Source organism: Monodon monoceros, unplaced genomic scaffold (assembly GCF_005190385.1).
Source record: "Monodon monoceros isolate NGI ecotype Baffin Bay Population unplaced genomic scaffold, NGI_Narwhal_1 Super_Scaffold_20, whole genome shotgun sequence".
Lineage (NCBI taxonomy): Eukaryota > Metazoa > Chordata > Mammalia > Artiodactyla > Monodontidae > Monodon > Monodon monoceros.
In genome coordinates this window covers 45664074-45680021 of record NW_021703777.1, presented here as the reverse complement: position 1 = coordinate 45680021, position 15948 = coordinate 45664074, and the positions used below count along the sequence as shown (strand labels likewise).

Here is a 15948-nt window from a genome sequence, read left to right as displayed (position 1 = left end):
ACTAAGTGAAAGAAGCCAATCTGAAAAGGCTACATACTGTATGATTCCAACTCAATGACATTCTGGAAAAGGTAAAACTGGGAGACAACGAAAAGATCAATGGTTGCCAGGGGTGGATGCAGGGGAGGCAGAACTTTTAGTAAAGTGAAAATACTTTGTATGATATGATGATGATGGATATTTGTCAATTATGACATATGTATAAACATCTGTCCAAATCCATAGAATGTACCACGCCAAGAGCAAACCCCAAGGTAAACTATGGACTTTGGGTGATTATGATGTGCCGATGTAGGTTCATCCCTGATAACACATCATTCTGGTGAATGATGTTTATAATGGGGAGGCTGTGCATGTGTGAGGGCAGGGAGGATAAGGGAAATCTCTGTATCTTCTTTTCAATTTTGGTGTGAATCTAAAACTGCTCTAAAAAATAGTCTTGAAAAAAATGCAGTAAAAAGAGCAGACAAAAATATGACCAGAAACCAAGAGAAACAATGGTCAGAAGTTCATAGGGGATTCAGACAATGGAGTTATCACATACCACTTTAAGAAATAAAGTTACTTAATAGTACAAGTCGCAGAAGGAAACCAGAGAATGGGGCAGAAAAAATAGTCAAGAATATAAAAGGTAAAAATTTTCCAAAATCAATGAAAGATATCAATCCACACATCCAGGAAGATCAGTGAGCCCCAAGAAAGATAAATGCAAAGAAGACTACACACAGGCACATCACAGTCAAACTGCTTAAACCAAAACAAAGAGAAAATCTTTAAAGTGGTTAGAGAAAAAAAGTGCCTCCCAAAAAGCGACAATAAGACTTAAGACTGACTTGTCAGTAGAAACAATGAAAACCTGAACACAATATTTTACAATGAATTCATTCACCGATTAGACAAATATGTACTGAATACCTACCACATGCTAGATACTGTTCCAGGTGCTTAGAACACATCAGTGAATAAAACAAAGAATGTATGTTACATTTAATGTGTAAAATTATATAATAAACACTTCTAAGGGAAGAAATTGTATAAAACATGCTTAACAGTCTATTTAGATAATACACTTCATTACTGCTGTTAGAATTACAATTAAAGTGTTAAATTTAATAGACTTATGACTAGTACTTTTTCAGTGATGGATGAGATTCTTTATAATCAAGTACAGTCTATGTATTAAAGAGCCTAAGTACTAGGCTGGCTTTTGGGTAATGAAGAGTCATGGCATTTCAGAGCTGATCTTCTAGAAAACCCCAGAGATGATCTATAGTCCAGACTCCTCATTAGAGATGAAAAGGAACAATATATTTAACTCAGTTTCCAAGGTCACACAAAGTAGTTAGAGACACATCTTAAGTCCCAATGACTCCTGGTCAAATGTTCTTTGTTGTGTTTGTTGTTTTCTTCACGGGGAGAGGGGTTTAATTTAATTTTTATCAATGTAACGTGCATATAGTTTTAAAGGTAAAATGACTTTATAACATTTAAAACAAAAAGCAGCAGTCTCCTTTCCTTCCTCTGCCCACCTCCAAGTTCCAGTCTCCAGAGAGAACCATGTTAACTTCTAATATTAATAATATTCTTTTGTTTGATAGAGTGTTACTTGCTGTGTGATAGCTAGTTTATCAGTGCACATAACTCATGTGTGTGAAAATAGTCCATTTCAACTTTTTCATTTTGCAGTGCATGCTTTTCATTGAAATGCATAAGCAGGATAACTGGTAGGTTACTAGCAACCCTGTTGCTGTATGTACAACAGGACTATTAACTAATGAAATTGATTTTCATGTGTGATTTCGTGTGTGATTAGACTATAAGACTACTTACATGAGATAGGAAGCTGGCTGCAGACTGGGCAGCAGATGGTGGGTGTAGAAGGCGTGGTTTCACAGAAGAATTGGAGGTGTATCCAGGGCCCTTAAGTTCCTGGAAGACAATATACATGTGAGCAAAATAACTGTCAACCTACAGTGAGAATTGTGAAATCAAAATGTATTTTTGCAAATATAATTTCAGTCTTACCTGTTGAACTTCTACAAAGTTTTAAGCCAAAGTATTAAGCAAGATGATTCGGGTGTATATTACTCTTTGGGGACTAATCATGGGCTTAGGAAGATGCCTTCACACTTCTGATGGATAAAATCATTCCAGATGTGAAAACATATCTCGGATGGGACGCTACTACGTTGGTTTCTAACTTTGCCAAACACTCCACACTACTTCTGACATACGACTGAGAAAGACCCTCTCCAACTATGGAGTGCTCCTGCCTGTGAAAATATCCAGTATTGAGACTTCAAAGTATGTCTGCAACTTTAAAATATACTCGAAAGCCAGACATATACTCCAGTGGAAAAATCTACTATTTTTAAAGAAGACATGTTTTGTCATGCAAATTACATCATTTTTTTAATTTTCCAAACAAGCCAAACATACTTGACCTCCGGTATACAAATCTCTGGTTCCCCAAGGTAGGTACTTCTATGTTTCCCTCATTCAGTATAGACTTAACAAAAAGCATGGTGCTTCAATTTGTTACTATATACGAAAAGGATAGGTATAATCTGTACAATGCACAGATTTTATAATTGCTAATATTAGATAATGTTAAAAGTACACTTGAATGTATCTAAAGTACATGGGGAAAATATGAAAGTATATCAAACCAAGGCATAATTTTTGCTTAAATTACTATTTTTGATGAAAAAAGATCTTACTTTTACATCCAAAGTGTGTTGAAGTTTTAGGCGCACTGATTCTTGTTCCTGATGCTGTATTATATCTTGACATTCTGCAAACCGCAAAGATGCCTACAATCAAGCAACCACATGTGGTTTACCCTCCATTCTTTATGCAATTTTATTTTATTAATGTATAAATGCAGAGTTGCCATCTATTCAAGGAAACTTCCCCTGTTCTTGGCACACTGTATTACATTTATCTATTTATTTATGTTTTATTCAGAAAACTTGAGAGTAACTGGAGGCCATGTCTTTATCCTCTGTAGCCCCAGCATCTACATGGCATTTAGTATGTGGAGGGCACTCAAAAGAATGAATGAACTAAGGATGAAATGAGCAAACAGCTTTAGCAATGTAAAAACATTTCTATAAAAATAACCACAACTGAAATTCATTGAGTCAATATATCATGTTCTAAGACCTAAGTTTGAATAGGTGGGATCACAGGTCATTTTCTATCACCATGAAGGCTCTGATTTCTCAAGAATCAATGACTAGTCTTGGTATATTTTTAGGCTTCCAGAGTTTTCAGGTGACACAAAGAGAGATTTACTTCTCTACAATAAATGGCAATGACAAATACAGTGTCATCATTGATCCTTCTCATTATTTAAGCTGTGTTCCCCACCTGCACTTTCTTTTCTTTTTTTTTTAATTGATTAATTTATTTGTTTTTTTAAATTTTATTTTTGGCTGTGTTGGGTCATCGTTGCTGTGCGTGGGCTTTCTCTAGTTGCGGTGAGCGGGGGCTACTCTTCGTTGCAGTGTGCGGGCTTCTCACTGTCGTGCCTTCTGTTGTTGCAGAGCACAGGCTCTAGGCGCGCAGGCTTCAGTAGTTGTGGCACGTGGGCTCAGTAGTTGTGGCTTGCGGGCTCTAGAGCTCAGGCTCAGTAGTTGTGGCGCATGGGCTTAGTTGCTCCGCGGCATGTGGGATCTTCCCGGGCCAGGGCTCGTACCTGTTTCCCTTGCATTGGCAGGCAGATTCTTAACCACTGTGCCACCAGGGAAGCTCCCCACCTGCACTTTTTGAACTCCACAAAGTGCCAGACGTTAGCATTACTTTATCTATGTATGGATATTATTAACAGACTGTATTCTACCTAGTATTCAAGTCCTTCTTTGATAGTAAGTTAGATTGGTGGTATTTTTAGTTATTCAGGTCACGAAGGATACCAGGAGCATCTTACATCTTATATCTGACTGCTCTTGTGACCTGTTAGCCAGAAAAAAGATACTTTTGTAAAAAGTATGCATCATGACTATGTTTTTAAAGCTCAGCCTTCTGTACAGGATACAGTTTTTTTCTTGTGTGAGGTGACTGGGATACAATACAGTTTGACAGATTTGGTTCCTATCAACATGGACCTTTCATTCAGAACAATTCTACTTGGTTAATAACTATTTAGTTGATAACTATTTTATATATTTAGTTAATAACCACCTTATCAAGAGCAACTTCCATATTAGCAAACTTTTCTTTCAGTCGGCGTTCCTGAGATCGTAGGACTTCTAGTTCTCCCGCCATCTTGTTTTTCTCTGTTGCAACAGTACTCAATTCCTGGCTTAATTTTGTCTTTTCTTCTTTTAGAAAATGGTTTTCCTACAATTACAGAGGAGAAAATATCAGAAATAGTATGCTGATGTAGATGCTGAGATGTGATGGAAATATAAAACTATTATGTAAAGATCTGAACTATAGCTTAACTGTATACGGATTGGAGTTGGGAGCTGCTAGAATTATGTTACCATGTTTTCTCTCATTTTTATCACTACTAGTTTATTACTTCTTTCTAGGCTTATTAAATCTTTGATAAAACCTATGAACTATGTAATAACTGTGCTGTCATAAAAAGAGACAGTGTTGTGGTGAATTGAGATTGAGTAATCATATACCAAATCAAATTGAAACTTCTTTAAAATGACACAAGAGATTTAAAGAAGACACACGTATTTGAAATCTTTATGGTTTTTCTATTTTGTTTCAAGGTTGAATATTAATTTCACAAATGGTTAAATATTAATTTCACAAATGCCTACTATAGGCCCTCTGGCATAAAAAGAAATAGGACACACAGTTCCTGTCCTCAAAGTCACTGTGATCCAGTGATGAGAATGAGCTTACTGATAAACTTATGGAGAATCTTTGGTATCTAACAAAGTTTCATTAAAATTAGTTCATTCCTTTAAAATACATCATGAAATGGGTAGAAAAGAACAAATGCATAGTAATCAAGTTAAAATATAAACCTGAACTTACTGAGTCTATATTTCTTTCTATATGTATATTTTTTTCATAGAGAAAATGTTTAATGTAAACAAGGTAGTAGGTATCACCACTGTAATACACATTTTGGATACAAATAGTTTTTCCTTTTCTGATGAGAAAGAAAGAAGGATTAATTTTTCAAGCTGCCTCCTTCCTGTTTGAGGGGAATGTCATCGAGCTTTGATGAACACCTTCCTTTACTAGGTGCAGGTGTTTCTGGTGACAGCAGGCAGTAACCTCTTACTGCCCTAAGTACCCTTGGGGAGGACGAGGATAAGCCCTGCTTTAGGTTCCAAATAGGCAAATAATGGAAGAAGAAAAAGAAAAGAACAAATTTAGGATAAGAAATGGAGGGGAGAAAAAAGTGGGAAAGAACAAAAGCACAGGAAATAAATAAGTCCATATGATGAGGGGTATGCACAAATGTATGTATATATTTGTTAATACTTAGCCTCATTCTAAAAAAAGTATTTCAGCATTTTCGGTATGGGGAAAGCAATTATTTTAGATGCCCTTATTTTCTGCTTATGCTGTTTACCTTCTCATCTCCATTACAGTCAGTTCTGTTATAACTCTTCTTCTAAAAGTGCAAATTTGTTCCAAAGTGATTGCTGTTATCAGGGGACATTTGAATATGACACAAATTTCACATTTACTCATGCACAGTTTCATTTATGAGAAATACGGGGTCAAGGCAGAAAACAGCACCCAGCTAAACAGAGCTGCACAGAAATACACACAAAGCACATACATACACACTCTCCAAACAACTATCAGCTCCCTCAGTTTACCTTGGGTTATGAGCTATGTCCATGCACATCCTGTGTTACAGGAAACCCACCTTCTACCCCTTCTTAACAACTCCCATGCTGCAATTCTTCAAGGCACAAGCAAACTTCCAGTCTTTTTTAAGATAAAGGGCCATCCTAACTGTAGTATTTATGTATCTCTTAACCATTTAACACGTGTAAAACAGTGCTTCTATTTTCATTAGGTTCCTGTTTTCCTTTTGTCACTGATGAAGTTCGTTAGTGTGGTGCTCCTAATCCCACTGTTCTGATAAGCCCCCTGGTGGTTTTTATGGCACAATTTTGCATAGCGTGGTGATTTCAGGAACACATATGTTGCATTAGAGCAGAACTAAATATGCTTTGTTTATAACCATTCCGTCTCTCTACCATGAATATCCTTTCGCCTACTTCTTGCAGTTAAAATATTAGCTCTTGGACAGCTACATGTAAAAAAAATGAAATTAGAACATTCTTTAACACTATACGCAAAAATAAACTCAAAATGGATTAAAGACCTAAATGTAAGACCGGACACTATAAAACTCTTAGAGGAAAACATAGGAAGAACACTCTGACATAAATTGCAGCAATATCTTTTTCGATCCATCTCCCAGAGTAAAGGAAATAAAAACAAAAATAAACAAATGCGACCTAACTAGACTCAAAAGCTTTTGCACAGCAAAGGAAACCATAAACAAAACAAAAAAAACAACCCACAGAATGGGAGAAAATATTGCAAATGATGTGACCGACAAAGGATTAGTCTCCAAAATTTACAAACAGCTCATGCGGCTTAATATCCTAAAAACAAACAACCCAATCAAAAAATGGGCAGAAGACCTAAATAGACATTTCTCCAGAGAGGACATGCAGATGGCCAAGAGGCACATGAAAAGATGTTCAACATCACTAATTATTAGAGAAATAAAAATCAAAACTACAATGAGATATCACCCCACACCAGTCAGAATGGCCATCATCAAAAAATCTACAAACAATGAAATGCTGGAGAGGGTGTGGAGAAAACAGAACCCTCCTATACTGTTGGTGGGAATGTAAATTGGTGCAGCCATTATGGAGAACAGTATGGAGGTTCCTTAAAAAACTGAAAATAGAGCTACCATATGATCCAGCAATCCCGCTCCTGGGCATATATCCGAAGAAAATCATTGTTCAAAAGGATACATGTGCCCCAATGTTCACTGCAGCACTGTTAATAATAGCCAGGACATGGAAGCAACCTAAACGTCTATTGACAGATGAATGGATAAAGAAGATGTGGTACGTCTATACAATGGAATATTACTCAGCCATAAAAAAGAATGAAATAATGTCATTTGCAGCAACAAGGATGGACCTGGAGATTATCATACTAAGTGAAGTAAGTCAGACAGAGAAAGACAAATAGCGTATGATATCGCTTATATGCGGAATCTAAAGAAATGATACAGATGAACTTATTTACAAAACAGAAACAGACTCACAGACTTAGAGAATGAACTTAGGGTTACTGGGGAGAAGGGTCGTGGGGAGGGATAGATTGGGAGTTTGGGATTGACATATACACACTGCTGTATTTAAAGTACAATAGAGAACCAACAAGGACCTATTGCATAGCACAGGGAACTCTGCTCAATAATCTGTAACAACCGAAATAGGAAAAGAATTTGAAAAAGAATAGATACATGGGGACTTCCCTGGTGGCACAGTGGTTAAGAATCCGCCTGCCAATGAAGGGGACACGAGTTTGAGCCCTGGTCTGGGAAGATCCCACATACCGCGGAGCAACTAAGTCCGTGCACCACAACTACTGAAGCCCACACGCCTAGAGCCCACAACAGGAAACTAAGCCTGTGCTCCACAACAGGAAAAGCCACCTCAGTGAGAAGCCCATGCACCTCAATGAAGGGTAGCCCCTGCTCGCCACAGCTAGAGAAAGCCCGTGCGCAGCAATGAAGAACCAACACAGCCAAAAATAAATAAATAAATATATTTATTTTTAAAAAATGGATACATGCAAAAAAATAATAAAAGAGGACCAAGGAAAAAAATAATAAAATAAAATAAAATTCATTCCAGAGTAGTTACAAAAAAAAAAAATTACTAGCTCTTTCAAGGTCCTGCTCAAATGTTCCTTCAGGAACTTTCTCCTCATTCTCTCTGTCAGGAATAAACTCTTGTCTTTCTTCCACTGTAGTTTGTATCTCTGCTACATCTTCTTCTGTGTTGCAGTTTACTAATGAGTGAACATATTGGCTTCCCCCATTCCAAGGACAGAGACTTACCTCATTTGCATTTGCCATGGCCTCTTCTAAAAATTGTATCTTGCTCTGAAGGGCATCTATCTGACCTCTTTTAGCCGTAATTTGTTTTTGCATCCCCATTGCCACTTTCATAGCTGGAAAAAAAGGAGCTAAACTGTATCTTAGTTTCTAAAGTTTCTAAATTTTGAGAGGTGACTATAATTTGATGGTCAAACATTATGAGAAGGTGACAGGTAAGATTCCTCTAAGGCACGTGGACAGTTTCAAGGAAGTGTTCACAGAAAATGTCTTCAGATTTCACAATATTGGGATATAACAATTTTCAGCAATTACTCAGAGGTTTTGAGCTCAGAAATGTATATAAATGATGATGTTTTGTGATTCCTTGCTAGAATTAATTTCATTGGCCATCATAATTTGCTGTATCTCCAACAGTAATAAATAATGCTGACCAAGTTCATACTTACACATATAGGAAATATATACACACAAAATATATACAGTCATAAAATGAAAAATGTATATAGTATTTTTACTAAAATAATTTTTCTAGAAACTGATGTATAAAATACCATGCAAGACATCTACTATAAGTGATCTTTTAAAAGATCCCAGTGATATCACAAATGATTCCATTTCCAATCTCATGGTTACCGTCATGTGCTTGGAACTCACTGCTGTTTCAGAAGTCAAACTGGCAATGCAAGCATATATGTGATTATTTTACTAAAACTGATGACAGGATGAGAATGTTCTAGACAGGTAGTAGGCACTGAATACTTAAGATATGGCAGGCCACTGAAAAGATGAATAAAGCTCATCCTTGTTTGGAAATTCAAAGTCAGAGACCTTATGTTGTTTCTTGGAGTCAGCTGAGAAAAGAGGTTTGGAAATGCCACTGCTTTGAGTTAGGTCCAGCTAGAGCTTAGAGGTTAACAAGAAAAAGAAAATGTGCCATTCTTTAAAAGCAAACTATTGGAGGATGAAAGGTGTGACTTCTTCCCAACAAGATACAGTTCTTATAGCTAAGCTGTCAAAGACAGGGTTAATACAGGCACAGTGCGCTGATTGGTTGGCATCATTTGCTCACCACTTTGAAGAATTTTGGTCTGATTAAGTGGATCATGGTTGGCCTTCAAAGGTAATTTTCTTAATAAAGTTTTTGTTTTAAGGTGATCTTAATCAATGAAAATAGGCATTCGAGAGCAAATACAGGATTACCTAGTTAATTTAACAATGGTAATGTGACTGGGACAGTTGTGGAGAGGCCTGGAATACACTGAGGACGAGACTCTGTCTGGTGGAGGGGACGAGGGAACAGACCCCAGATGGGCCTCTGGAGTGATCTCTCCAAGCCCCACCATTTTCTTGGTGTTAACCAGCGAAGAAAGAGCTGAATCTCCAAGAACCGCACAAAATATGGACGCGTCAAGAATTTGCGTGCCATCTTTGTGCAGGGGCCATGGGAATCTCCTTCAGTATCTTTCCAGTTTTGGTATATGTGCTGTTGAAGTAAGCACAAACGTAAGTCTTTTAACATGAAAAAATACTGAGAAATAGAAAAACTGTAGCCTTTAGTTAAATATTTATTCTTACAGTCAGCTAATATAGCCATACAAACAATGATATGAATAATATGAAACAGCAACTAACCTTCTGTCTCTGAATTAATATGGGCAGCAAGGTGAAAAGGGAACAAGTAAGTGGTTGAAGGGACCCCTCATCCTAGCAGTTCAATTCCCAGGGCTCCCTCCCATCTTCATCTCAGAGAAGGAATTGGGAACTGACAATTAGCCACAGGTACACAGTTTATGTAGATAATAACCGTGTGAAAAATAAGGTGTTGAATGAAAATTATTGGTAACCCGTATTTATATCAACACTTCCTTAAAAACAATTAACTGGCATTTATGGACATTGAGGTCTGTTAGAAATTATTGAAATAGCTACAGAAAAAGAAAGATTCAGATACTTAAAGATTAAATTAAGTAAATGGCAATTTCCCTCAAAAAAAAAACCCAAAAACCTGAGAACTACTGCTATATAACACCCATCAGTGATACTATTTACCTATTGTTGTATGTCTCTCACAGCATGCTGCCCTGTGAAGAGGTGAAAGGCAATGTATCTAGGTTTGTGTTTTAATAAATCTAGACCAAGGGAATTAAAAACAAAAGGAAAAAAGCTACTAAAGCATACCGTGACCATCAGATCCTTCCATTGACTTTAACGTATTTCTTGTTTGTTCTAGCTCAGACTGTGCAGATTTTAATTGCATTTTCAGCTTATTTGTAGTAGTTTCCATTTCTTCACTTTTGTTTCGAAAATTCCTTTTTAAGACTTCATAGTCCTCTGTACAACGTGATAATCAATAATAGTTGATTAATTTTTTCTACTCCATTGTTATAAAGTATATTTTATTTGTAATTAATGATCACAGAATTTTAGAGCTGAAAGAGATTCCATTTAGTTACATCATTTGTTACAGAAATTAGATGTGCATACACATTTCCAGGCATCTGACTCTTTTTAATCTGCTTGGGTGGATCTTCCTCCTTTACCCACTTATTATTTACTGCTTTTTCCCAGCCAGTATAATTGGCTCACATCTATTTCATCTTAAACCTTCTTGGATAATCATATCTACCACAACAGATTTAACCTCCAGCTGTAGGTAGATGAAATGTCCACCACATGGTAAGTAACCTGAGGCCGCCATGTGTCTTATCTGATTTTTTATCTCCAGTAACTATCAAAATACCCGGCATTCATTGTTCATACATAAGAATACACACACACACACACACACACACATATACACACACACACTTATTCAACTATCTATTTATTTATATTTATCTATTTATATATGATAGATAGATTTACATATATAGGGAACAAACAGAACCAAGACCTCTCTGCTAAGATCTAACTCTGTCTAACTAGACACTTCCACGTGGATGTCCTGGTGCCCCCAGACCAACGGTATCACACTGACTGCGTCTCACCCTCCTGCCCGCAAGCCAACCCCTCCTGGTTTCCTTCTCTCAGCTGTTGGTATCATTGTTCTCCCAATACTGAAAATTTAAAACCTGAAACACATACACAGTCCCTCCAATCTCCAAAAATATTCTTAATTCTTCCCTCTCCTCTCCTTCTCACTGCCACTGCCTTGGTTCAAGTTATCATCACCTTTCCCTGGGACTACAGCAAAACCCTCCTTAACTGGGTGGCCTCTGTTCCTTTAGGCTTGCCTTTCTCTCTTTACCTGCCGACAATGTCCTTCTAACATGTAAATTTGATGACAGCAATCTCTTACTTAATATCTTTTGCTGGCTCCACATTGTCTGCCTCATTTCTTAGTCCTCATTCCTTTGTATTTTTACTTCCATAAATACTTCTGAGGTCACATTATGTTATTTTATGCCTTCATGCTTCTGCCCATAATGTTCTCTCTGCCTGGATTGCCCTTCTACCTCTTTTTCACCTGCCAAATTCCTTTTCCTCCATCAAGCCCAGTACAGATGTTCCCTCCTACGGGAGGCTGATTCTCTATCCTCTGCCACATGTGCAGCCAGCACACGTCCACTGTGCCTCACCCACTGTACTGTAACCTGTTCTATACGGGTCTGGTTCTCAACTAGCCAGGAGCCTCACTGTTGTTTCTAGGGCCTGTCTCAGCATCTAGCATAGTAAGTGTTCAGGAATCACAGATGTATGCGTGTATGCGTGTGTGTGTGTGTGTGTGTGTGTGTGTGTGTGTGTGTATGAGAAGTAGATAATACCTATACCATACTATTGGTGAACTAGGAGTATTTCATTTTAAAATTTAAGGCCTTGGATTTTTCTGTTTCAAGAAATTTGCATAAGTCTGTTTACATGTGTTGCTTCGTTATTAAACATCTAATCAAGCTATCTGACTCAAAGGACTCAAGGTTTCCGCTTCCCTCACCCTCCTCTTGGAAACTCAGTGAAGAATTTTATGGACACTGAAGACTGACTAAAGTTAGTGGTTAGTAAGTGCAAGCTGTGGGAGGGCTTCAAGGAGAAGCATCAGGATTTCAGGTGTCCACTGGGACAGCATAATTATCCATGTTTGTAATTGGGATGAGGAACCATTCTTTCACATAGTCCCAGGATCCTCATTGAACTTCACTGATAGCACTCCTATTTTTTAGCAGAATTTGAATTGGAGTAACATACCTGTAAGACTGTTTAACTCATTCCTACTAGCTTTCACCTCACTTAATAAATGATCTCTCTCTTGTCTGATGTCCTTCACTGCACGGAGCCGCTCAGAGCCTGCATTCACCAGCTTCACCTTTTCCAGCTCCAGGTCACTCACTCTGGCTTCAAGCTCCCGTATCTTTGCATCTTTTTTATCTTTCAAAATCTAAATATAGGGATAAACACAAAGGACAGAGTAAGAAATAAAAAAATAAAATATAAAGCAGCAATAGTAAGCTGGAAAACAAAAGGAATATTTGACTTCCTTTTAACCTTAGATGTTAATTCTCAGTATCACTGACCGCAACCCTTCATGATTCCTATTCTTTGTACTCATTCATTCAAAAAAAGGTATTGAACACCAGCACCTACTTTGTGCCAGGCTCCACTTTATCTGTTGGAGATAGCGTAGCAGGGGAGGTAGGGGAGGCCCTAGGTGAGCACCTCCTTGTTTTACTCCCAAAGCACCTCGCCTGCGAGGCTTCCCCTGCCCTGGCCGTGTACAGCAGTAATCAAACAGTGTCCTCGCCCTCGTGGGGCTTTAACATTCCAGTGAGAGGAGACAGATGAAACAAATATTTAATAGCCAGATAATGAGGACAAAAAAGAATTTAAAAGGTGAGAGGGTAGAGAATGAACACAGGGAGGGGGCTGCTACGTGAGCTAAGTTGGTACGTGGAAGAGAGCCTGCCGGCTACCCGGAGGAAAGCCTGCTAGGCAGGCTGGCTGTTGGCTGTTCTGGAAACTTGGATTTTGAGAGGGTTCCCACCAGTCTAACTAATAAAAGCGGCCCGCTCTGCCTAAACTGTTCTGCAAACAAAACGATTTATGCTGAACACCTGTTTTCCTTTCGGAAGACTGTATTCACCTGTCCGGGAAGGAGTACCTAAATGACCAGCCCCCAGTATAAAAACCCTGCAGACTGAGTCTCTAATGACCTTCTCTGGTTGGCAACATTTGACACATGTCACAACTTGTTGCTGGGGGAATTAAGCATATCCTGCATGACTGCCGGAGAGGACTTTTGGAAGCTTGTGCCTGGTTTCCTCCGTGTGCTTTTTCCCTTGGCTGATTTTGTTTTAGATCCTTTCATTGTAATAAATCCTACCCATGAGCACGGCTATCTGCTGAGTACTGCTTGAGTCCTCCTAGTAAATGATCACCCTGTGAGTGGTCCTGAGGACCCTGCCACAGTCGGTCAGGAAAGGCTTCTCTGATGAGCAGAAACCTCAAAGAGGTAAAGGAGCAAGCATGTGGCAGGCTGGGGACAGCTCCAGGCACGGGTAATGTGTTCAAGGAACAGCCCTGGTCCAGGAGGATCCCACATGCCACGGAGTAACTGAGCCCGTGGACCACAACTGCTGAGCCTGTGTTCTAGAGCCTGTGAGCCACAACTACTGAGCCTGCATGCCACAACTACTGAAGCCCGTGTGCCTAGAGCCTGTGCTCCACAACAAGAGAATCCACCGAAATGAGAAGCCCACGCACTACAAGGAAGAGCAGCCCCCGCTCACCGCAACTAGAGAAAGCCCGCACGCAGCAACAAGACCCGATGCAGCCAGAAATATAAACAAATAAATAAATTATTTTTTAAAAAAGAAAATCAATATTAAAAAAAGATTTGTGATTATCAGAGGCAGGGAAAGGATAGGGAGGGGAAATTGGATCAGGTGGTCAAAAGGTACAACGTTCCAGATATAACAGAAATAACTACACTTGTGATGTAATGTACAACATTATGACTATAATTAATACTGCTGTATGGTATACTTGAAAGTTGCTAAGAGAGTAGATCCTAAAAGTTCTCATCATAAGGGAAGAAACATTGTTTTATTTAATTGTTTTTGTATCTATATGAGATGATGGATGTTGACTTACTGTGGTAATCATTGCACAATATATGTAAATCAAGCCATTATGCTGTATACCTTAAACTTATACAGTATTGTGTCAATTATATCTCAGTAAAACTAAAAGAAAAAAATTAATTGTACATGACTTGTCTCCTACTACTTACCGTGGCAGATACAGGTAACATAAAGCTTAGGAAATCAAATTTTTAAAAATTGGTTCAATAGTTTTAAATTTTGATAAATATTTACTGAGCACCTGCTGGGTGCAAGGCACAAAGTCTTGGGGCAGGGGTACAAAGATGAATGAGATGTGTACCCTGCTTGAAGAAGTCTGCAGTCTTATCGGGAAGAGGAGACATTGCTATTTACACACACACACACACACACACACACACACACACACACTGCAATACAGAACGTGATCCAGGCTATAACAGGTACAAATGCAGTATGATAAGGTTCAGAAGAGAGAGAACGGAATGGGGGAAGAGAACTAATATTTTCTAAACATCCTCCACAGGTCAGGAACCAAGCTAAATAAATCCTTGATACATATTTTCTCATGTAAGCCTCAAATAACCCAATAGGTTTTGGGGGTTTTGTTTTCTTTGTTTGCTTTTTGGTTTACAGACATAGAAGCCAACGTTCAGCAAACAGTCCAGTGTTTTACAGTTATTGAGTGGTGAGAGATGGGGTTCAAATTTAGGTCTGTTTGAAGAGGGACAGAATACTTCTTCAAACTGTGGGATCAGGAAAGGCTTCACGAAGAAGCTGGATTTTCTCTTTTGTGTCAGCAGTTCTGAACCATTTTGGGGCCATTCCTTGTGGAATCTGATAAAAGTATGGAAACTTTCTCACAAAAACATATACGCACACTGACACAAATACATTCAAACAATTTCAGAGTGTCCACAATCATCTTACAAAACCCCTTTCCAGTCAATTAGGTCATACTTACTCATGGGAAAAAAGATATTTCAGAAGCTAAACCACCAAAACACTCTACAGACCTTAACTTCCTGTAGCTCCAGTCTCCTATCATTGATCTCTTTCTCCAGCTGGGCTTTCTCTACTTGCATAGCGCCAGCCGTCCGTCCGTGCTGGCCCACCAGCTGCGTCATGTTTTCAATCTGTTGCCGCAGGATCTCGATCACTTTGTCCTTCTCTGCCATCTGCAGCTTGAGGGCCTCGCATTCTGTCTGCACGTTTCTGAGGTGAGCCCCTTCATTCTTCAGATGCTGCAGCTCCTGCAGCTTCAAGTCCACCCGGGAGCGCAGCTTCATGATCTCCGAGTTGGTGGCCTCGATGGCTCTCTCTTTCTCCTGGAATGAAGCTGTCAGGTCCAACACAGTCCTCTCGGAGCTCTCCAGGCTCAACTTCTTGGCTGTCAACTCTTCTACTACTTTGCGGAGCATCTCTTTGGTGGATTCAAGCTGAGCAGTCAAGGAGGACACTTTTTCTAGACTTTCATTCTTTCCCTGAATTGCTGCCATCTGATTGTTAAAGAAGAATTTCATGAATTTAGGCAGACAGACAGAGGTCTCGAGATATGACAAGTTAGCTCAACAACGTGAAATCATGAATCTGACAGTGTCTCAAATTGTTCTGCTGTCAGAACCTCATAGAGACCATAGACTGACATGTGTTAATTAGACCAAGGTGGAGAGGCCTTAACTGAATAATAATGCTCCTCCTCTAGAGTGGTTTTCTAGCGTTGGGAGGAGCTTGGCAAGTTTCCTCTGAGGATGTTTTCCACACCAAGTTAAGTTAGGATAACACTGGCAATAGTGGAGAGTGTGGTAG

The 15948-nt window shown here is 38.8% G+C and overlaps 1 protein-coding gene and 1 non-coding gene across 2 annotated transcripts in view; both read right to left on the bottom strand.

The window, feature by feature from the left end:
• Positions 1–15948, bottom strand: part of CCDC158 (coiled-coil domain containing 158) — a 78108-nt gene that overhangs the window by 38358 nt on the left and 23802 nt on the right. Inside the window, exons 10-16 of the mRNA XM_029236081.1 lie at positions 15156–15638; positions 12269–12458; positions 10265–10417; positions 8087–8199; positions 4186–4344; positions 2721–2813; positions 1831–1929 (exon numbers count right to left, since the gene is read on the bottom strand). Of these exons, the coding sequence (XP_029091914.1) occupies positions 1831–1929; positions 2721–2813; positions 4186–4344; positions 8087–8199; positions 10265–10417; positions 12269–12458; positions 15156–15638 (1290 nt within the window). The remainder of the gene's footprint in view (positions 1–1830; positions 1930–2720; positions 2814–4185; positions 4345–8086; positions 8200–10264; positions 10418–12268; positions 12459–15155; positions 15639–15948) is intronic.
• Positions 9478–9585, bottom strand: LOC114903330. Its single transcript, XR_003795714.1, has one exon. It is a non-coding gene; the product is annotated as a U6 spliceosomal RNA (small nuclear RNA).